The 23,567-nt window shown below is 43.6% G+C and overlaps 2 protein-coding genes across 6 annotated transcripts in view; one reads left to right on the forward strand and one right to left on the reverse strand.

Moving 5' to 3' along the window:
* Positions 1-5,103, forward strand: part of LOC140731577 (transient receptor potential cation channel subfamily V member 3-like) — a 51,622-nt gene extending 46,519 nt beyond the window's left edge. For 4 of the 5 annotated variants that reach the window (XM_073053108.1, XM_073053110.1, XM_073053111.1 and 1 more), the window contains 2 exons: positions 1,670-1,743; positions 3,030-5,103. In XM_073053108.1, the coding sequence (XP_072909209.1) occupies positions 1,670-1,743; positions 3,030-3,283 (328 nt within the window). In that variant the 3' untranslated portion in view covers positions 3,284-5,103. The remainder of the gene's footprint in view (positions 1-1,669; positions 1,744-3,029) is intronic. The other variant, XR_012099868.1, reaches the window with a different exon arrangement.
* The window catches only part of fam222ba (family with sequence similarity 222 member Ba), an 86,279-nt gene continuing 67,812 nt past the window's right edge, over positions 5,101-23,567 (reverse strand). Inside the window, exon 2 of the mRNA XM_073053113.1 lies at positions 5,101-15,665. Coding sequence (XP_072909214.1) covers positions 14,320-15,648 — 1,329 coding nt within the window. The 5' untranslated portion in view covers positions 15,649-15,665 and the 3' untranslated portion in view covers positions 5,101-14,319. The remainder of the gene's footprint in view (positions 15,666-23,567) is intronic.

Here is a 23,567-nt window from a genome sequence, read left to right on the forward strand (position 1 = left end):
CCCGTGAGGCAGCAGCTCTGAGACAAACCACACTGAACCCCAGTCCCTGGACCCGTGAGGCAGCAGCTCTGAGTCAAACCACACTGAACCCCAGTCCCCGGACCCGTGAGGCGGCAGCTCTGAGCCAGACCACACTGAACCCCAGTCCCCGGACCCGTGAGGCGGCAGCTCTGAGACAAACCACACTGAACCCCAGTCCCCGGACCCGTGAGGCAGCAGCTCTGAGACAAACCACACTGAACCCCAGTCCCCGGACCCGTGAGGCGGCAGCTCTGAGACAAACCACACTGCCTCCCTCAGTGAGATGCAAAGGAATTGCTTCTCTCAGAAGGTGGTGAATCTCTGCTCTATAGGGCAGAGGAACCTCTGTGGTGAAGGTATTTTAAGGAGCCGGCATTGGGATTGGTTTATTACTGTCACCTGTACCAAGGTACAGTGAAAACTTGTCTTGTAACAGTTCATACAGATTAAATCATTACGCAGTGCATTGAGGTGATTGAGAGTTTGTCTGTCATAGATTTAATCTATCATTGCCACATATGCGGCAGAGTTTTTAAAATGGAAAAGCCATTGCACTAGTACAGTTTCACTCTCTCAACCTCGGATGTCTGGGTCCAATGGTAGTCTTCATAACTGGGGTCTTCCATGGGCACCGTGGCTTCTTCCTGTGCCTTGTCATGGTCTTTGCACTCAACGAAACTTTGCAGAACTGCCTCCCTGGCTGTTGGCTTTCACAGTTCTACCACAGAGGCAGAACAACGTAAGAGAATAACAATGCAGAATAAAGTGTAAACACTACAGAGAAAGTGCGGATGAATCTTCCGAGAGATTGTGGAACGGAGGGGTATCTGGGACAGACCAATCTACCCTTCCTAACCACCCAAAGGAGGGGTCATAGAGGGATCAGAAGTGGAGAGAGTGAGCAGTTTCAAGTTCCTGGGTGTCAAGATCTCTGAGGATCTAACCTGCTCCCAACATATTGATGAAGTTATAAAGAAGGCAAGACAACGGCTATACTTCATTAGGAGTTTGAAGAGATTTGGTATGTCAACAAAGACACTCGAAAACTTCTATAGATGTACAGTGGAGAGCATTCTGACAGTCTGTGTCACTGTCTGGTATGGGGGTGGGGGGCTACCGCACAGGACCAAAAGAAGCTGCAGAGGGTTGTAAATTTAGTTGGCTCCATCTTGGGTACTAGACTACAAAGTACCCAGGACACCTTTAGGGAGCGGTGTCTCAGAAAGGCAGTGTCCTTTATTAAGGATCTCCAGCACCCAGGGCATGCCCTTTTCTCACTGTTACCATCAGGTAGGAGGTACAGAAGCCTGAAGGCACACACTCAGCGATTCAGGAACAGCTTTTTCTCCTCTGCCATCCGATTCCTAAATTGACATTGAACCCTTGAACACTAACTCACTTTTAAAATATACATTACTTCTGTTTTTGCACGATTTTTAATCTATTCAATATTGTATGCTGTAATTGATTTACTTATTTATTCATTATTATTATTATTTTATTTTGGGGTTTTTTTCTGTATTATGTATTGCATTGAACTGCTGCTGCTAAGTTAACAAATTTCATGTCACATGCCGGTGATAATAAACCCGATTCTGATTCTGATATGATGTTGTTTTGTTTACAAACTTTTCGTTTCTCGCTCCAGGATCAATGAAGTGAACTGGACAAAGTGGAGCACAAGTGTAGCTTGCATCCATGAAGATCCAGGAGAAGAGAAAGGTAAATAGAAAAAAAGACTGCTGGCCATTGAGCAAGCAAAACATTGCACTGTATGCTTTAAATCTGCTCCGCCATTTCATCATGGCTGATTTACTTTTCCTCTCAACCCCATTTTCCTGCCTTTGCCAGGTAACCTTCGACTCTCTCCGTGTCCACTCTATCTCGGCCTTTTGATATTCGGTAGATTTCAATGAAATTCCCCACCCCCACCGTTCTTCTAAACTCCAGTGAGTACAGGCCGAGAGCCATCAAATGCTCCTCATACGTTAACCCTTTCATTTCTGGAACCATTCTCGTGAACCTCCTCTGGACCCCTCTCCAATGCCAAAATATCCTTTCTTAGATAAGGGGCCCTTGGAGCTAAGCCAAGGATGTCCACGTTAAGCTATTCTGGTAAGGATCAAGCATTGACTTTATTCACCATATACATTTACATGTATAAGGAATGCTGTGGTGTGTGGTCAGGGTGTGACCTGCAGCAAAAAACAACATTCAACAAATTTTTAAAAAAATATAATGAGGTTATAGGTTAAAAGGCAGATATGGAATAAAATGTGCTTAAATACATAAATACCAGCTTGTATTTAGAATGTAAGCAGCATTGTAAAATTAGTCTAACTAGATCATAGAAACATAGAAAACCTACAGCACAATACAGGCCCTTCGGCCCACAATGCTGTGCCGAACATGTACTTGCTTAGAAATTACTTTGGGTTACCCATAGCCCTCTATTTTTCTAAGCTCCATGTACCTGTCCAGGAGCCTTTTAAAAGACCCTATTGTATCTGCCTCCACCACTGTCAGTGGCAGCTCATTCCACGCACTCACCACTCTGAGTAAAAATCTTACCCCTGACCTCTGTACCTACTTCCAAGCACCTTAATACTGTGTCCTCTCGAGTCGGCCATAGGATCTTCTGATCTTTCTAAGAATTTGATGTCACATTTTACCAACAGAACCATAGCCCCCCACCCTGGCTTCCTGACTGACCTTCCAATACAGTCTATATCCCTGGATATTAGGCTCCCAGCCATAACCTCTTTTCAGCCGTGAATCAGTGATGTCTGCAGTCTACTACTGCTTGCTGCACCAGTTACTCCACTGTGCATTCATCTGCCAAATCATCCTATTCTCACCCGCAGATTAACCGCCTGGGGGGAGGAAACTTTTAAGATGGTGTGGTTTTTGTTTTAATAGGTTAAACATTTATTATGTTAAAATTTCCTGCACTATTTGACAAATGTCAGCTTATCACAGATACAGAAATCTGAATTTTTTTGTTCTAGATGAGTCCTCTGACGAAAGCTCAGATGAAGCAGACAGAGCGTTATTACCACTCCGTGAAAGTGTTCCGAGGAAAAGGTTCTGGACCAGAGGATGGAATCTGGGCCCCACCAGGAAACATACAAGGAGAGTGAACAGGCACAATGAAGCAAGCCGCACACAGATAGAGATGATTTCAGAACAAAATACATCGGCTGCAGAGGCTACGAACTTCAAGCCATGCCAGGCCGGGCCAAGCGGAGATGCACTGATTTAGTTTGTTACCACCTCGGTGATTACAGTACTAACCTTGTCAAGTTTCAGGGACTTTCAGACCAAAGGTTTCAGAGCAGCAAGGGAAAGACCGGGGGAGCAACACCTCATACTCCATCTGGGTAGCCTCCAACCTGATGACATGAACATTGATTTCTCCAACCTCTGGTAATTTTTTCCCTCCTCCTACCCTTTTCTTCAATTCCCCACTCTGGCCTCTTACTCCTTCTCCTCACCTGATGCCACTCATCCTTCCCTTTCTCCCATTACACACTCTCCTCTCCTATCATATTCTTCCTTCTTCAGCCCTTCACCTTTTTCACTAGTCACCTCCCTCCCCCACCTATCTGGCTTCACTTATCACTTTCTAGTTCTTTGTTCCTTTCCCTATCCCCACCTTATTCTGGCATCTTCCTGCTTCCTTTCCAGTGCGGATGAAGGGTCTTGGCTTGAAACATCGACTCATTATTCCTTTCCGGAGATGCTGCCTGTCCTGCTGAGTTCCTCCAGCATTTTTGTGTATGTTGCAAGGGAACACTGAATGTCAGGTGCTGCCTTAAACGAAGATCCAAACCACTTGTTCAGGATGTCAACACAGTGTATCAGATGGTTCTGAAACTCCAGTATCATGCTACTTACAGCCAAAGGTTGTTGCTGTGGTGCAGTTGGTTTTACGTTGCATTTTCGGGTCAGAACCTGAGGGGGGTTGGAAATTCAATGCTAACCAGAACAACCCTGGAAAAGTCTTTCTGGCCAATGGAGACAAGCCAAGAGATAGTAAGGCAAGGGTGAACCGAATGGACTCCTCGCTCCAGTTATTGCTACTTTCCTCACAGAGGTGGTACATAAATGCAAGTTAACTTACCCCTTGCCCAGCTGGATAAGTAGAACAAAATGGCCAACATTTCATTAATATAAACCATAAAAGTAATTTTTTAAAGGATATATATGGGGCAGAATTTAATGTTGCAAAATCAAATGCACACTGAGGATACCAATCCAGTTCAAACTGGAACCTACCCACAACTGAAACTACTCCTTGGGTATTGTGCATGTGGATTGGACCCCAGGATGATCTGGTGCTGAAACTCAAGAACCTAGTAGCATAGTGGTTAGCGTGAACACTTTCCAGCACCAGTGACCACCCATCAGGGTTCAATTCCTGCCGCTGTCTGCAAGGAGTTGGCACGTTCTCCCCATAACCACGTGGATTTCCTCAGAGTGCTCCAGTTTCCTCCCACATTACAAAGATGTGAAAAGTGGGAGGAAACTAGAACACTCGGATAGTGTTAGTGAGTTTTGGGCATGCTATGTTGGCACCAGAAGTGTGGTGACACTTGCAGGCTGCCCATCCTCTGACTGCGTAGGTCGTTGATGCAAACATTTTACTGTATGTTTCGATGTACATGTGACAAACAAAGTTTCTGAAGGACAATAAAACGAAATTAGGTTAAATTATCTCCTCCCATTCTGCCTCAGTATCCCAAAGGCAATCTATTTGTGTGGTTCAAAGCATGTTAAACTCAGGGTATTTGTTAAAGATCAATTTTTTGAAGATATTTTTTCCTACAATACAATCACGGCCAAGATTCTGATTGATGCCTTAAACCAAGAGTGGGGTTTTAAATAGGAGAGCTTCCAATCAGGGTCTGGACTCTCCAACCATGGTGAATACTTACAAGCAATGTTTCCTCTAATTTTTGTTTTTTACAGCCATGCAGACCAACCATTACTCTGACCAGCGGACTTTTATACTGCCTGAAAACCATGTGGCATTTATGAATATGCATACTATGAATATGTAAAATGAAAATTGAAAAATCACATGCTTACGATTTTATTAATTGAAGAGTATAATGAAATACAGTACAACAAAGTACATCTTTCACGTTGCATTCAGCAGGCTGGCAGTTTAACAACACTGAGCTACCGACTTCCATTCTGTGTTTATTGTTACAATTCGTAACAGCATTGTAATTTGGAACACTGACAGTGTAAATATGTTGAAGCTCTAAAATGTTTCGGAGGTTGTGGTACATTTATTATGCAGAAAAATTTATGGATTATATTCATTTAATTACAGGGTATTTCACAATTATATTAACATAAATTTCAAAATTATAAAAGCATAATTTCAAATGATATTAGCATCATATAAAAGAAAATTCCAGCTGCCCAGCCACAAAGGCTATGTGTGCGGGAGCCTTTCAGTTACTGCATGGCCATACACCCATACAGCTGAGGGCAAACAGTGCCCAAGTGTGAGATGTCTGAGGTCGTGTTTTTGTTTACATTGAGTGCATGGATGGCCCTGCTAGTGGGTGCAGTAAAGGCAGATATATTAGGAACAGTTTTGAAACACTTGTATAGGCACATAGACGATAGAAAAATGGAGGTTATGTAGGAGGGGTTAGATTGATCCGAAAGGATTGGCCCAACATTATGGGCTGAAGAGTCTGTACTGTGCTGTAGTGTTCTATATTTATCTTGTCTGCTTGCTCCTAGTTCTAGAGACACAGTCATACAACAGAGAAACAGGTCCTTCAGCCCATCACATCAGTGGTGTGCATTTTTACTCATCAGCATTGCCCACATTTGGGCAATGTTGTTCAATGTCTTGCCTATTTAGGTAATTGTCTACGTCTCTAATTCCACCACTTCTACAGATACCAATCATTCTGTGTGGGGGAAAAAAAATACTTCCCTCCCGTGCCCTTCAAGTTCCTTCCTCCAGTCCTAAGCATTTACCACTGCAATGGACTGACTAAATAAAAGGAAGGGTATTCCACTTGGTTCGGGAGTCAAGACCCTGATTGGAAGATTTGCTATTTACAATCATGGTCTTGGTTTAAGGCAGCATTCAGAAACTTGGGTGTGACTGTATTAGAGGAAAATTATTGACATTTAACATACCTCAAGCCTAACATATGTAGAACCACATAAATAGATTTTCTTTGACTGTCCATCACTTAAAATGTTCATGGAAATCTGACTGTAGCATAACCTGCATTCCCACCTCTGCTCCATACACCTTCAGCCCTTTTCAAGGATCTAATCGTAACATTGTCCTACAAATATTTAAAATTCATTCCCACTGCACTTGGAAGAGTTTCAAAGGCTCAACCCTTTCACCTTGCTCCATCTTAAACAGGCAACCTTTTTGTTTTAAACAGTAACTCTTAGCTCAAGGTTTACCCACAAGATCCCCTTGTCAACCAACCTGTCAAGACATTCCTCAGGACCCCTCCAAAACTCTTAGTGAGTGTTACGCCTTAATGATGACAGGTTGAGTGAGCTTGTGTGTTTCTCTTTGGAGGAGGATGAGAGATTACTCGATTGAGGTGTACAAGATGATAAGAGGCATAGATAGAGTGGATAGCCAGAGACAAATTCCCAGGGTGGAAATGGCTAATACAAGAGGGCATGATTTTTCACAGTGATGGGTGGTGGGTGCAGAGACAGATACATTGGGGACATTTACAAGATGCTAGGAAGACTTGTAAATAAAGTAAAATAGAGGACTATGTGGGAGGGAGGAGTAAGATTGATCTGGGAGTAGGTTAAAAGATCCACACAACATCGTGAGCTGGCTTTCAAAAGCTACCTTTGCTCATCTGTTTTTTTACAATTTAGATTGATTATAATTTACTACTGTCATCTCAACTCCCATCATTTCTACTTTTATCCTTCACGCTATTGTGGCAGTACTTTTAGGGGCTCTGTTCACCATTTCTACAAATTATTTCTTAACTTTTATTATAACTCCTTTCCATCCCAATCCTGGCTTCCTGAACTTGGATCGTTAGATACGCACCCAGTGGGCACTTTATTTGGCACAAAATGGAACCTGGTGTGGTCTTCTGCTGTTGTAACCCATCCATTTCCAGGTTTGAAGTGATGTGCTTTCAGAGATGCTCTTCTGCACACCACTGCTGTAATGTGTGGTTATTTGAATTATTGTCACGTTGCACCACCCTGGCCATTCTCCTCTAACCTCTCTCATTAACAAGGCATTTCCGCTCACCGGGTATTTTTTGTTTTCACGCCGTTCTCTATAAGCTCTAGAGACCGTTGTGTGTGAAAATCCCAGGAAGTCAGCAGTTTCTGAGATACTCAAAACCACCCCATCTGGAACCAACAATAATTCCACAACAATCACTCACTTAGATCACTGTTCTTCCCCATTCTGATGTTTGGTCTGAACAACTCGACCTTGTCTGCATGCCACTGAGTATAGAAATGGAAGTCTTTTCTTTAAGCACTGACAGTGTATGGCCAGTGCTTATTCTCCACCCATGTCCTTCTCTTGCTGGGGTCCTTGTACCGCATCAGTCAGTCGTGCTTAGCAATTTGAAAGAGAACATCACTGTATCAAAACTCAATTCAGATGTGCAAATTTTTTTTTATTATTCTTCATCAAAACATAGACCTACAACAGTGTACATAGTTTTCATACTGCACTGGATACATACGCCAGTAGCAAGAACTGCTCATCTTCAGACTACCGTCTCCAAAACCATAGTAAGACACCAATCACAAGTGTTCAGCTTTTCCCTGTGTGAAAGTAACATTGAGGTTTTCAACCCTCTTTGATTTTTTGTAATTAAAAAAGCAGGTCATAAATTATTAATACCAAACAGGTAGTCACATACTAAAACTGACCAGGACATGAGATGATTATCTGAAGGGGACATTTTTCAATTGCTTTACTCTGGCCCTTAAAACTAAAAAGGATACCTGTAAAAGATTTTTATAAGTTCACTTGCTTCCTTACAATAAAGCAAGGCAAGGGTAATACTGGTTCCGATCTCAGCATTAGTGTTAATTTTGTGATATAGGGCACTCAAGAGATCAAATTCCACCTTCAGCAGGCAATTTGACCTCCAAACAGATTGTCAATTTTCTCGGCCCAGCATGACTTAGGGGTATTGTGAATTAGTGTGTAATCAGGGGAGCTCAAAGAGGCACAGACAGGAAAAAAGATAGATGGAAATGAAGAGACAGGAAAAAGAAAGAAAAGCCCAGAAACAGACTCAGCCCATGAGTGTGGCTTACTGTACATTCGCTACAGAGATGAGCAGGAGAGTGTGTGGAACTGAAATTCAAAAATATGTACAGGGCATACCGGGGAGTGCAGGAACTAATGTATCACAGCTTATTTGAAACAACTCCGGAGTCAGTATTCTACAGGATGAATAGGTTAGGACTTTATTCCCTGGAGTGTAGGGGAATGAGAGGAGACTTGATGGAGGTATACAAAATTATGAGGGGTATATAGCGTAAGAGCAATCAAGCATTTTCCACTGAGGTTGGGTGAGGTCATGGGTGTAGGGTGAAAGGTGAAATATGAATTGTTTAAGGGGAGCCTGAGGAGAAACTTTTTCACTCAGAGAGTGGCACGAGTGTGGAACAAGCTGCCTGCACAAGTGGTGGACGTGGGCTTGACTTCAAAATTTAAGAGAAGTTTGGATAGCGGAAGCATGGACATACCAGGTGCAGGTCAATGGGACTAGATTAATAGTTCAGCATGGACTAGAGATGGGCCAAATGGCCTGCTTCTGTAGTGTTCTATGACTCTAGGTGGTAGAAGTGGAAGTCAGAATCTCTTCAAGCCCAACAGAAACAGCTGCACAGTTTCAGCTTAGTTGAATAACAAATGAATTGGATATCCAGGCAATCCAGAACTAGGCTGAACACAGAATCCGAAGAACGCAATTGCTTTGCAATATAGCCACAGGCAAAGCACCAAATGAAAATGTTGGAGTAGTAGGTCAGCTTAAAGAAAAGTCCATGCCATGTTAGGGTGATGATAATGTGCAGGAGGGACTGTGAGAGGGGTTGCTGGCAAGTTGTGTCTCAAGGACACAGAGTTAACAAAAGGCTACTCAGGTCAGACAAAACTTGGGTTGTTTTCTATAGAGAAGCGGAAGCTGAGGGGAGATCTGATAGCGGTTTATAGGAGGTGTAGAGTAAACAGATTATATCTTTTACTCAAGATTGAAATGTCTGATATTAGAGGGCATGCTTTTAAGGTGAAAGGAGTCAAGTTATTTTTTTTTAAAAACACACAGAGAGGTGGGTGCCTGGGATGGTGGTAGAGGCCGATACATTAGGGACTTTTAACAGGTGATTTGATAGGCACATGGATGTGAGGAAAATGGAAGGATATGTACGTTGTGTAGGCAGAAGGGATTAGTTTAGTTGGACAATGATTACTAATTTAATTGGTTCTGCACAACATTGTGGGCCAAAGGCCCTGTTCCTGTGCTGTACTGTTCTATGTTCTAAAAGTATAAGAAATACCCTGCACACACATCTGAAAAACCGCAGGACCACTCTACACTTATGAAAGCTGGGGCATAAATTCTTACGCGAGGACAGGTTCCATTGGGTAGGATTATTCTAAACTGACACACTCTGTTACAGGGTTTTAAATTCAGATTGTATATAAAATGCATCTACCATCTACCTGTGCAAATGTTGCAGTCCTTACTCCTAAAACAAGCTCTCGCCCCTCATCTCGCTGCCGTTTACAGTGCAGTGTTTCAGTCAGTACTTTTATTAACTGGACCTCTACGGCAGAAGGCTCAGGTTTACCCGTAGCACATATAAAAAGCAGCTTATATTTGTCTTCAGTTTTTGTTTTTAAGAAACACAGCAGCAGTCTACTCCACAGTGGGCATATCCAGCTAACACATTATTAAATTAAGCCCTCCCAGTGGAGGCACCTTTTCCACACTGAGGGCAGAGAAAAGAAATACTTGTGTTCATTTGGAATTAGCACAAAGCTGATAAAAATCAAATGCACACGTCAAAGCTTCTCAGATATCAGAACAGCCATAGACCCCTTGGTAATGTTGCCATTAGATATTGGGGAGAAAACATGTAAGTGACTCAGGTTTATGTTCACAACACTGCCCTTCCCAGCGTCAGACCAATGAACTGTCTGTAGGGTACATTACTTTCATCTTTGGAAAAGCATTACTCACCTTCCCCAGACTTGTACAGAAATCCCTGTAAAGCCAAAGACTTCTTGCTTCTACTGTCACTGGCTTTAAAGATCTTAGTGGCAACACTGCAAGGAATTGTTGCAATATTCAAAGTCAAACAGTGAAATTCATTCTGGGGTGGGGAGGCAAAGTTGTTCTTGAATATGGCATCTTGGACAGGCAAAGTGGGAACTGGTGATTTGTGAAGACTCATCTTCTTCATGGGATTCATTTCACCACAGACCAGCGACTGAACCAGGCTGATTTTGAATATCCCCAGTCAAAAATAATTCTAATTTTTTAACATAACTGCTTTATTGGGTCAAGGGAACTGCTGTGACACTAAAGACACCTAAGCCTGGAATAATTCTGATTTCTACAGCACAGCCATACATTTAACCACAGGAGTCATTACTACAGCTATCTGTGCTACTCAATGAGATATAACAATAAACATAAGCAAGGTGCCAGCTGTGAAGTCTAACTCTTGCTTGGGATGCAATGAGGCACTCCCTTTAAGGCCTCCCCAGTGAGTATTACACAGATAATTTGTCAAAAGAGTTCTGATGTTTTCTAGTCACAGAGTTACTTTAGTACAGACACAAGGTCTTCAACCCTGCTTACTTAGCTCAGGAAAGAGTACCTGATCAGTCCTTTACTCAGCTTGCCAGCCTAATGCCACCAAGACTGGTACACACTAGTAATTCACTTCTTACCCACAGTCAAAAATGGGAAGGCATAGCCAGTCATTGTTCTTGAGTAGCAAAACGTAAGTCACAACTTACTGAAATCTACTTGCTATAAGTGAAATTTCTGTTTCAAATTATCAGAAAATCTTTAATAAAAGAAAAAATTCCCCAACTTATAAAAGAAATTGGTGTAACTGTTTTTGCACTGGGTCTGTGAAAAGGGATATACTGTTCAAATTACTATGCAAGGCCAATTACTTTGGTCATGATTATTGTAATCAGTGGGCATTGTGGGTCATTAGAGAATTCTTAAATAAGGAGCCCTGTCTGGTTTCGTTCCAAATGCAGACACAAGAATGTGGACCTTAGAAAGCTTCTTTTTAATAGAAAGCCAATTCCTAGCAAGTACAGCAAGAAGCATGGTGGGAGTTTAATAAAATTAATTTCAGTTTGGAATAGGGGACAGTTTGTTTGTTACTCCCACTGGGATGGGGAAGAAGGGAGGCAGCCAGAACATCAATATTAAATTTACTGGTGGGAGGGGGCTGATAAAGGAGGGCGAGGCAGAACAGACAACCAGGAAGAACAACAGGATTATGTTGTACAGTTGCCGATCAGCCAATCCCTACAAATATCATCAGATGCTTCTTTATATAGGCACCGCATTCAATAAATGTTTGTGCAGCAACTCCGATGAAATAACCTTAACCCAATTAACATATTCCAATCACAAATACATTTATCACATATCTAGTCACCCTCAGTAAAGTTTTAAAGCCTTGGAGATTCAGGAGAGGGGTTGTTTGAACTGGTTACAGCCCTGAACTACACAGAATAAAAAAAAATACTCTGTCTTATTTTCCTGTTTCTTGAGCGTGATTGTTATCCAACAGCAGCTGCGTGCTGAAAACAATGCTGACTTTCCACCTTCAAACCGTGTTCATTTTAAGAGGACCAGGGAGAGCGAAGACTTAAGGCTTTTCAATGAGCTTTAAGGGAAACTGATGACTCGCAGATGTCAATGACAGCACTCATACGCAACTGACACTCGGACCCTCACGAAACAGGCAACATTCTTACAGAATCATTACACAGTTTTTTTTAAAAGTTACAGTAGTTATAGCAATATTCAGCCAGTGTATGGAAAAGTAAAATAAAACACATTTACTGCTCTTGCTGCCAAACGTGACTGTGATTAAATCCATTTGTTGTCGAAAGTTTTCCCCTTTACATTAAGGACCAGCAGGTGATGGGAAGGATTATGAGGGCATGAGATTTAAGAGAACCACCCTGTACACAGGTGCTTAACAACACCATAATATATAATCTACTGACCCATTAAATTTTAGGAAGGGATAGAAGATGATGGAAAAAATACTATGTTGTTTCTGCAGTTGACACCATACCTTGTAGTTAGAAAGTTTAAAAATTCTCTCCTCAAATTTTTTCCCTCCTTTTGCTGAAATAAGTTTGTGTTTGATGTTTGAAGGCAGTGGTAACCTGTGGTCATTCTCCTGCTCTTGAACCAGACAGCAAGTGGCATTTGACTACTGCATTTTGGGCTTTGCAGTTAAGTCTAAAACAGTCAAAGGCCAGGCTCTTCTATTATATCCCTTTCTTTTTCTCCTTTTCCTGTAAATACGTTAGCTGCAAGAAAATGAATCTCAGAGTAGCACATGCTAATAAATGTACTTTGAGGTTCTCACCAGCAGGTGTCACTATGGAGAAACTAGAGCTGGTATTCTAATAGTGCAAGTCAGTGTTTGTAACCGAGGTGTCTTAACAGTACAACCAAGATTAGGTCTGATCCATCACTAAAGTATTGTGCAGATACAGAACGTAAAGTAAAACCATCAGCCACCATCTGCAGTGACATGCTTTACACTTCACGTTGATGACCTTTTTGTAACATTTCTGAGATTTTGCCCGACTAGAGCATTTCCAGAGCAACACATACAAAATGCTGGAGGAACTCAGCAGGTCAGGCTACATCTATGGAGGGGAATAAGCTGTCAAAATTTCGGGCTGAGACCCTTCATCAGGATAGGATTCTGATAGGAGAGGACAGTGGACCATGCAAGAAAGGGAAGGAGGAGGGACATCAGAGAGAGATGAGAAGAAGAGAGGGGAGCTGGAATGTGGAATGGGAAGAAAGGGGGGGGGGGGCGCAAATTTATTGGAATAAAATAGGTAGAATGCCGCCACAAGAGTCAGACGAGGACAAGATGTGCAGTAAGTCTCCTCCTGTGCTGTGAAGCTTCTGACTCCACATATCGGCCTCTCAGTGGGAACTCACACAACCTCTCTTGCCTAATCTCTTTTATCTGTCCTCTGGCTCTCTCCACTAAAGCAATCGAAATGCAGAGACCCAGAGGAGCAAAAAAAGCAAAAGGGCTTTAAATAAATTATCATAATAGTCAGACTGCACTATTACCTGCAGGGAGCGCCCCTCCTGTTTTACAAATGTATGATGTGTGGAGAGAAAATAAATGCAGTGCTGCACATTTAAGTGAGTTTGCAATCTGTCACTTCTTGGCCCATAAATTTCACAGTGAAAATTTTCTCTCATGGTGAGAGCTTTGCAATTGGATCATTCATCAGAGTTAAACAGAGCTCTGCAGTTCAGATTATAATGGCTGCAGCAAACCTGCGGTGCACAAGGCACAAGAGGTGGGGGGGGGGGGGGAATTGTGAAGAACACAGATCACCCAGAGCCTGCCAGCCATACACCTACAGCACGCATGCATATTTGCTGGATCACTGCATGATGACGAGCAGGCCAGTGGGAACTGTTCACGGGAACACTCTTATACCTTCAAAACTCTTCACCCTTCCTTTCCAGTCCTGATGAAAGGTCTCAGCCTGAAATGTCAATTGTTTATTCATTTTCATAGATGCTGCCTGACCTGACGAGTGAGGTCCTGCAGCAGTTTGTGTGTGTGTATCTCTGGATTTACAGCATCTGCAGAATCTCTTGTGTTTATACGGAGAAACTGAAGCCCATAACTCCACTAAGGGATGGGTGCACACATACCAGGTAATTCCAAATCAGTTTTTCAAATCAAGGTGCTGGCATAAAGACATCATTGCAAGAGTGCATCTGCTTTGCATTTTGGTCCTCTCCCCCTCAAAATCTGTCACTGAAAATGGTTTCTAATCTGTGCATCAAGATGGTGGTGAGATCTGCAGACTTCAATTTCGATAAATATCTTCCCTCGAAAATGATGTTTGCAATAATTCGTCCCTAAAAACAAAAATGGATATCACTGACAAGTTTGGCAATCAAACAGCAACAACGCAAAAGAATATTATCCAAAACTGATGTTAAGACTACTTGAGCGCCAGATTCACAGGGCACCATCTCATCTGTACACGGGATGGTGAATATGACTACTCTGGTTAACATTTGGTTCTGGGCCTCGGCTGATGGGTAGCCTGTGCATCTTGCCCAGCATCCCCATAGTCTGGTCTCTGAAGCAGGAGTTCTGGTATTCTGCTCCCAGGTACTCCGCAGTCTGCAGGACATTCGTTTGGCCGGAGGAACCAGCTCCGGCCCGGAAGTGAGTGGCTGCCAGGCAGTCCGCTGGCCCCGAGGCTCCTCCGTGAAATGCCATCCCGAGGTCCTGGGACCCTGAGCTGTCACTGTTGGGCGTCGGAAGGATGTTGTTCCACATCGGCTGGAAGTACTGCCCGTTGGGGAAGGGCAGAGACCCCTGCGCCCCGTTGACCGGAGGTGATGGAGACAGCTTATCCCCGGAAACCTTCAGATTGTAAGGCTGGCCCGGGCACAGCTCCACAGGGTAGCCCAGTGTCTTGGTGGCGAAGCCAGGTCCGGCAACGTCCCTCTGGAGCTTAGTGGGGTGCCCTGCCCCTGCAGCGTCCCTGCCCGCGTGCTGTAACTGCGCCAGTTGGTGCTGGTGCCAAGTGGCAGAATCTATGTCACTCTGGTAGGCCGCTTGCATCCTACCCACGCTGCCCACTGCAATGCCACCGGGGGCGACGGACGTCATGGCGACAGCGGGGTCACCTGGGTTTACGATGCAGGGGGGCAGGTGGGCCGACAGGGCATGGCCGGACACCCGGGTGCTGGCGTGGATCAGGACGTTTCGGCTGATGGGGCTGGGGTTGGCGATCTGGCCCTCACAGACCGAGGTAGTGGTGAGGCCCGCGCTGGCCTGGCACATCTGGTATATCTGGTGTACAATGCTGTTCAGGTCAGAAGGCCTGTTCTGCTGCAGGCTCGCGGCCATGGAGAGCGGAATGGTTGAGGTAGACACCGTGACATTGGGGGGAGCGTCCCCATCCTGACGCACCTTCCGGTATCCGTGTAAACCAGGCTGCAGCAGCGCATTCTGTGGGTGGGTTAAAGTGCTAGGTGCAGCATAGGGTGCCGACGGAGGATTCATGGCAATGTCCGGCAGCAGCCTCGCACGGGTTCCGTCAAAGTCCTTCACAATCCTTTTTGCTGGTAGCTTGACTATTGCGAGCAGACCACGGTTAGAACCGACTTGAGGGGGGTAAGGGCTGAACCGCTGGCCCGAAGTGTCTAGACCATTTACCGTACGGCGGAGGTGTTTTCTCTGTGGTACTTTGACGCTGTTTGGGAAGATTTTTATAGTCAGTGGGTTGTTGGCAACTTTCTTAGCATACGCGTCCAATTCTGCTGGGGTTGGGTACTGTGCTGATCTCATCTTTTGTGTCTTTTCCCCTAAGAATACAAAGCAGAAGAGAGGTGAATGACAAAGGACATCAGATGGTCTATGCACAAGGATTCTTTCTTTGAAATAATTTAACTTGTATTTCACAATAAATTCATTTTCTATCCAACGAGACACTCTCTTAAATATTTGTACATTAGATACCCAACAAATCAAGTTTATTGTCATCTGTCTGTACATATATACAACAAACAAAACAATGTTCCTCCGGATCATGGTGCACCCTCAATACATACAGTACATCACACACAGCACAAAAAACAAAATATTACCACAAATAAGTTAATAAATATATTTGTAGTGAGCAGCATAGGTGAACAGTAAATAATAAATAGTAAACAGCTTACTGTCCTAGTCTCACACCCTGGGGTAAGAAGCTGTTACCCAGTCTGACAGTCCTAGTCCTGATGCTCCTGAACCTCCTTCCTGGCGGTAGTGGGTCAAAGAGATCCTCATCAATATTTCAGTCTACAACCCTCCGGTAAATGTCACAAATACATTTTGGTCATCCTCCTGGCAGTTTTTAGCTATCAGCTTGTTCATCATCTAGTTCAAAGCAAAAGTAACGATGTTGATGTAGCTTTGGGTGCAAGTCTGCCAAAAAGACAAGATTATAATGTCCTTGCGGATGCTATGTGACATGCATTGTATTTTGTTCAGAAATCTCTGCATCAACTTTGTGGCTTGTGTAGGTGTCAGAAAGCCCAGCTGTGTCACACATTTTGCATTTGCTTTTGCTCTCGGTTCAGACTGCACACTCATGGATCTCCTTAGCACAGGCCTCCTCACAGGTATCATTCCATTTCCAGCAGGCCATCAGCGCTGCCATCTCCATTATATCTGATGCCTTGCCCAGCCCGATTCGCCACCTCGATGGTGAGCATCAGGCCTCAGCACTGGCCTCCCTTCCACTGCGCTTGCCGCTCAGCAGCTCGGCCACCCAGGCCTGTGCGCCACCACCCACTGTCACCAGCCAATACACAATGTTTCTGATCAGCTGTCACATCCAGTAAAACTACAATCCAATGGCTTTTATACTCCAAAGGTCAAGGTCGTAGAATTACAGCCTTCACTCCTTTAAAACGATGACCTTGTATGAAATAGAAAAAAGTTGCTCAAAATACTTAGCAGGTCACATGGCACCTGTGTACAGAAAGCTCAGTTAACACATCAGGTTAATGATTCCTCCCCTCCACCTTCCCTCTCACCTGGTCTCATCTATCACCTGCCAGCTTGCACTCTTTCCTCTCCCTTCACCTTCTTATTCTGCCTTTCTTTCCAGTCCTGGTGAAGGGTCTCAGCCCCAGATATCATCTGTTTATTCCCCCACCCCCAAGAATACTGTCCGACCTGCTGAGCTCCTCAGGCATTGTTAGCTGCTCAAGATTTCCAGTATCTGCAGAATCTAGTGTTTAACATTTTCAATTCTTCTGTTAAAAATTCATTTGATGAAAAGTTTCACTTCCTGCAAATCCGGTCTGACTTATTGAGTACCTTCAGTGATTCTTTCTTCAAATTTCCAGCACCTGCAGTATTTTTTCCCATCTTGAGTGTAGAGGTCTGTACAGTAATGAGCCTGGTCAGAAGCAGGTGGTCCTCCTTTTCTCCAACTTTAATTTTTTAAAATGTTGAAAATACACAAGTGAAGTACCACTGATTTTGAAAATCAGTAGCATGTGTCGAGATAAAATCCATTCCATGACCTTTTACGCAGCACAGTAGCTTAGTGGTTAACGTGAATTTTATTACAGCAGCAGTGACGTGGGTTCAATTCTGCCACTGTCTGCACGTTCTCCCCATGAATGTTTCACTGTATGCTTCCAGGTACGTACATGCGACAAATAAAGCCAATCTTTAACTGCACTGGGTTCCTCCAGTTTCCTCCCACATTCCAAAGATGTACAGGTTAGCAGGTTAATTGGTTACATGGTGTAATTGGGTGGCACAGGCTCGTTGGACTGCAAGGGCCTGTTACTGTGCTGTATCTCTAAATAAAATATCTGAAGAAACAACACAAAGAAGAGGAAAGGTCTGTGATAAAGCAGAAGAGCAGGAGGTATTAAAGACTGCAGAGAAGATGACGTAAGCAAGAGAAGACAGTGGTGGTCATGTGAAAACTCAAGCACTGACCTGGAGACCAGTAGTGCTCATTTATGAGAAAGTGAATCATTATCTAGAATTGATCTCCTCCTGAGTCTGCAAGGGCATAGACTGTTATTCATCAAACCAACACAAAGTCTTATCGACCAAGGGCATGGAAATTAAAAAAACAGAAACATGCTGGCAATAAAGAACAGGGAAAGCAACATATATGAAGAGAGAATCCAAGAGTTAATGTTTCAAGCCTGTGCCCTTCCATCAGAGGTGTGATCATTGAGAGTTTTAAGTAGCTCAGAAAGGTCGGGTTGTGTCTAAGGAGAGAACAGTTTGAAGATTTCTTTTATTGGTCCATTACCAACTTCCATAGGCAGGAGAGAATCGGAATCAGATTTATTACAAGAGCATCACTGAGAGTGTCCTGACCAGCTGCATCACTGCCTGGAATAGGAATTGCAAGGCATCTCACTGCAGGACTCTACAAAGAATTGTAAGCACTACCGAGAGGATCATCGGGATCTCTCTTCCACCAATCAGAATATTCATCAGGAGCACTGTATACGCAGGGCCCTTGGCATTGTCAATGACTCCCCCCCCCCCCCCCCACTGCACCATCCATCCAGCAATCTCTTTGCCCCCTTACTATCAGGCAGGAGATTCCTTAGCCTTAGGACAAGAACTGTTAAGATGGGAATCAGCTTTTTCCACAGGCCATGAGATGGCTGAACTCTCTGCCACCACCCAGCCAGGTCTCATCATGTATGAAGAGCCAGTAGTGTTGTACTGTTTTCACCCACCCTGGACATTCTCTCCTCTTCCTTCTTCCATTGTGCAGAAGATACAAAAACCTGAAAGCACGTACCACCAGGCTCAAGGACAGCTTCTCGCCCACTGCAATCAGACTCTTGAACAGAATTCTTAATGATAAGGAGGACACTTGACCTCAAAATTTACCTCATTATGATCTTGCACTTTATCATTTACCTGCACTGCACTCCTCTGGTATCTTTTACACTTTATTCTGCATTATTAATTGTTTTACCCTATTCTAGTTCAATGTACAGTGTAATGATTTAACCTATATAAACTATTCAAGATGAGTTTTTCACTGTATCTTGATACATGTAATGATAATAAGCCAATTGATACCAATCCAATTCACTCCATGACTGACTGCATTGGGTACAGCATAGGTTTGGGCTCAGGTAACATCTCAGCTGTGCTACTGAAGACCTTGTTCTACAACTAACAGCTCTTCTATTATACTATTCCATGCAGTGACAACACTGGCATATAGTCATGGAACACTACAGCATAGAAGCAGGCCCTTCAGTCCATCTAGTCCATGCAGAATTGTTATTTTACCTAATCCTGTCAACTGGCACCCAGACCGTAACCCTCCCATCCATGAACCCCTATCCAAAACTCTCTTAAATGCTGAAATTGAACCCGCATCTATCACTTTCACTGGCAGCTCGCTCCACACTCTCCCACCCTCTAAGTGAAGATATTGCCCCTCATGTTTCCTTTAAACATTTCACCTTTCACCTGTTACCTCTAGTTCTAGTCTCATCTACCTGAATATGCGGAAAGCTGATCAAGTACATCCCAGTCCAGCTCAGTTTACACTCAGTTAGGAGGTGAATGACGGAAGATGTCATCACAGTGCTCTTCACCCACCAATATCCAGTTTGGACCTCACCAGGACTACATCATCATGGCTTTGGTCCACACATAAACCAGAGGCAAGTGAGTGACTATCCCTGACATCATGGCGTGATGGGGCTTGGGGGAAATTGGAGTATTATGAGCAGTTTTGAGCCTTTTATCTAATAAAAGGTGCGCTGCATTGGAGAGAGTCCAGAGGAGGTTTATGGGAATTAAAGTATGAATGTCTGAGGAATGCGTGATTTACTCAATGAAATTTAGAAGAATTTGAAATGCCTAATGAATATTGAAATGCCTAGATAGAGTGGATGTGGAGAAGATGTTTCCTATAGTGGGGGAATCTAGGACCAGAGGGCACTGCTTCAGAATAGAATGACATCCCTTTAGAATTGAAAAGGAGAGGAATTTCTTTAGCCAGAGGGTGGTGAATCTGTGGAATTTATTGCCACAGATGGCTGTGCAGGCCAGGTCATTGGTTAGATTAAAAACAGAGGTTGACAGGTTCTTGATTGGTAAGGGTGCCAAAGGTTACAGGGAGAAAGCAAGTGAATGAGATTGATAGTAAATCAGCCATGACAGAATAGCAGAGCAGACTTCAGGAGCCAAATGGTCCAATTCTGTCCCTCTCTTATGGTTAAATGGAAAAATGGAAGAAAGCAGGCAGCTCAAAAAACGTTCGAATGGTTATACTGGGTTGTGGGGTTGCTGAGGCGGCGCATCACGAGGGGCCAGAAGATGGTAACCCTATTTAACCCTAACCTAACTACAGGACAATTTACAATGAGCAATTAACCTTTCTGGTATGTTTTTGGACTGTGGGAAGAGGTCAAAGCACCCAGGGAAAACCCGCACATTCCACAGGGAGGATGTACAGAACAGTACCAGAACTGAATTCTGATCTCTGGAACGCCCCGAGCTGTAATGCTACCGCAACGCCCCATGAATATGTACCATAAATACCAGGCACTGACCATTTCTGGTGACAACCTAACCACCTACCTTTGACTTTAAGGCACTACCAACACCAAGCTCCCCATCAAGATCATTCCAGGAGTCATCATTCATTAGAAATGTAAATGGGCAACCAAATAAATACCATACCCATAAGAGCAAGTGTAAGGCTGGGCACTCTCTGGTGACCCTGCTCCCCAAACACAAGAGGTTCTGTAGATTCTGGAAGTCTTGAGGAACATCACCATGGTAGAGTGTGATTAGTGTGATGCTTTTACAGCTTGGGGTATTCGGAGCTCAATTCCAGTGCCCTTCTGTACAGAGTCTCTGTGCATCCTGCTGTGGAGTGCATGGGCTTCCTCCCACGGTCCAAAGACACACCCGGGTGGGCTAACTGGTTACTGTAAAATTGTCCTGTGTTAGGTTGGGGTTAATCAGGGTTGTGGTGTGTTGGGGAGGGTGGGGTAGCAAGGATCGAAGGGCCAGGGAAGTCCACTCTGTGTTATATCACTAAATAAATACATCAAATACTGGAGGAATTCAGTAGGTCAGGCAGCATCTATGCAGAGGAATAAACAATTAATATTTCAGGCCAAGACCCTGAAGGGTAAATACCGTAGTTATTTACCTAGGCTACAACAACACCACCTTCCAAACTCATAACCTTTCTCTTTGGAATATGGGAGAAAAGCAGACCACCCAGAAGAAACCCACGCAGTCACGGGAAGATTGTACAGACTGCGCCGTAAAGTGTTACTCAAACTGTTACGGTACTGTGCAACCCTGGGGCATAGTCGAGGATGTATAATCTGGAGGGTACAGACCAAATGTCAATAATGTAAAAAAAACAATTGAAGGCAGGCCATGATAAATACCGGTATTAACAATTCATGATAATAAGTTGGACTAGAAAGGACAGTTTTGGAATCATTTTTACTGGCAACTTTCAAGCATATGATCAGAAATAGCATCAGAAGCTGAGAGGTGATGGGTGGAAGTGACAAAGGACTAAAGATGATGGCATCTGATAGGAGAGGGAGTTAGGGAGGAGTGGACAATGGTGATGGGTGACTGTCCTTGTTGTTCGCATCTAGCATTAACTTGAAAATGGAGAAGGAGAAGAATAGACATGTTGGTGTGGGAACAGAGAGGGGAATTAAAATGGTAACCAGGAAAACTGGATGGCCACGGCAGATGAAGCAAAGGTGCTCGGAGGAAGCAGTCACCCAGTTGGAGATTAGCTTTAGGTAGACATCTACATTGAAACGTACAGTGAAATGCGTCATTTGCGTAAAATCAAATCAGCAAGGATTGTGGAGACCCCACAGGTGTGCACCACGAGTTAGTTTACAGTAAAAATACAGATTGAAGTTCAACATTTAAGAGAAGCTTAAGTAAATGGATGGGAGGCCTATGATCTGGATGCAAGTCAACCGGACAGGTAGAATGACAGTTCAGCACCACCTAGATGGGTCTGTTTCTGTACTGTGTGCTTTATGACTCCATGACTGAAAATTAGCCATTTATTGGTTGAAATATGTAAAAGGAAACATTAAATTCTCCTTGGAAAGTTCTAGAGAGAGAAGGATCTGCTGATATCTAGGGCTCAGTCAGCATGACGGAGCTCACAATGAGGTATTTAGCAGCACAGTACAACATGATGTGTCTGATCCATGAATACTGCGATTGGCAATTAATCCGATTATTTACACACTTGGATTTGTCTGCAACCAAAAGCTTTTAGGTTTACACTTTGCTTCCTGGACTCTTGAGAAAAAAGATATGAGTGAGTCAAGTTTCAAGGTTCTGCAACATTGTCAAGGCTTTACCCATTAGGAAATACAAATGTGGGAGTAAAATCCTAATTCTAATCAAATGCAGGATTTCCCAATGGCCAATCATTTTAATTCCAATCCCCATTTCCATTCCAACATTGGTTCTTGGCCTCCTCTACTGCCACAATGAGGCCACTCTCAGGTTGGAGCAACAACACTTCACATTCCATCCAGGTAGCCTCCAACCTGATGGCATGAACATCGATTTCTTCAACTTCCAGTAATTTTCCTCCCTCTCCCTTCGCTCTTCAATTTCCCCACTCTGTCCCCCCAACCTCTTCTCTTCATCTATCACCACACACTAGTGCCCCTCCTCATTCACTTTTTTCTATGATCCTCTCTTATCAAATTCCTTCTTCTCCAACCCTTTACTTTTTTTACCCAACACTGCCCAGCTTCTTACTTCATTTACCCCAACCTCCCCCCTCCAATTTGGCATCACCTATCACCTTCTAGATTGTACTTCTTCCCCTCCCCCATCCCATCTTCTTATTCTGGCTTCTTCCCCCATCCTTTCCAGCCTTGATGAAGGGTCTCAGCCCAAAGCATCAACTGTTTATTCATTTCCACTGAATCTGACTGACCTGCTGAGTTCCTCCAGCATTTTGTGTGTTGGCTTGGATTTTCAGCATCTGGAAAATCTTTTTGTGTTTCTGTCAGAGTAAAATACTGAGATGCAAAGTCATAGCAACTTCACTATTTAGAACATGGTTACAAGCATAGTGTGAAAAGGGTTAGTCCACGTACAATCAAATTATATAGAGCAAAGGTTGAGGGATTTGAATCTTGGGATTTAGGCATCACAAATTAACTAAGGAAACTCTGCTATACTTTTTAAATCAATGAAGACAGAGTACAAGTTTAATAGCAGAATTCCTAGTAGTATAGAGGAACAGAGGGATCTTGGGGTCGACACACATAGACCACTCAAAGTTGCCACTCAAGTTGATAGGATGGATAAGAAAGCCTTCATTAGTCAAGGGATTGGTTTCAAAAGCCGCAAGGTAATATTGTAGCTCTATAAAACTCCGGTAGGACAACACTTGGCGTATTGAGTTGAATTCTGGTTTGCTCATTATAGAAAGGATGTGGAAGCTTTAGAGAGGGTGCAGAGATTTACCAGAATGAAGCCTGGATTAGAGAGCATGTCCTATGAGGAAAGGTTGAGCAAGATACGACTTTTCCCTTTGAAGTGAAAGAGGATGACAGGTGACTTGACAGAGGTCTATAAACCAGTAACAGGCATAGATAGAGTGGACAGCCAGAGATATTTTACCCAGGGAGTAAATGCCTAATACAAAAGGGCATAATTTTAAGGTTATGGGAGAAAAGTATAGGGGG

The sequence above is a fragment of the Hemitrygon akajei genome, chromosome 8 (assembly GCF_048418815.1).
Source record: "Hemitrygon akajei chromosome 8, sHemAka1.3, whole genome shotgun sequence".
NCBI classification, from domain to species: domain Eukaryota; kingdom Metazoa; phylum Chordata; class Chondrichthyes; order Myliobatiformes; family Dasyatidae; genus Hemitrygon; species Hemitrygon akajei.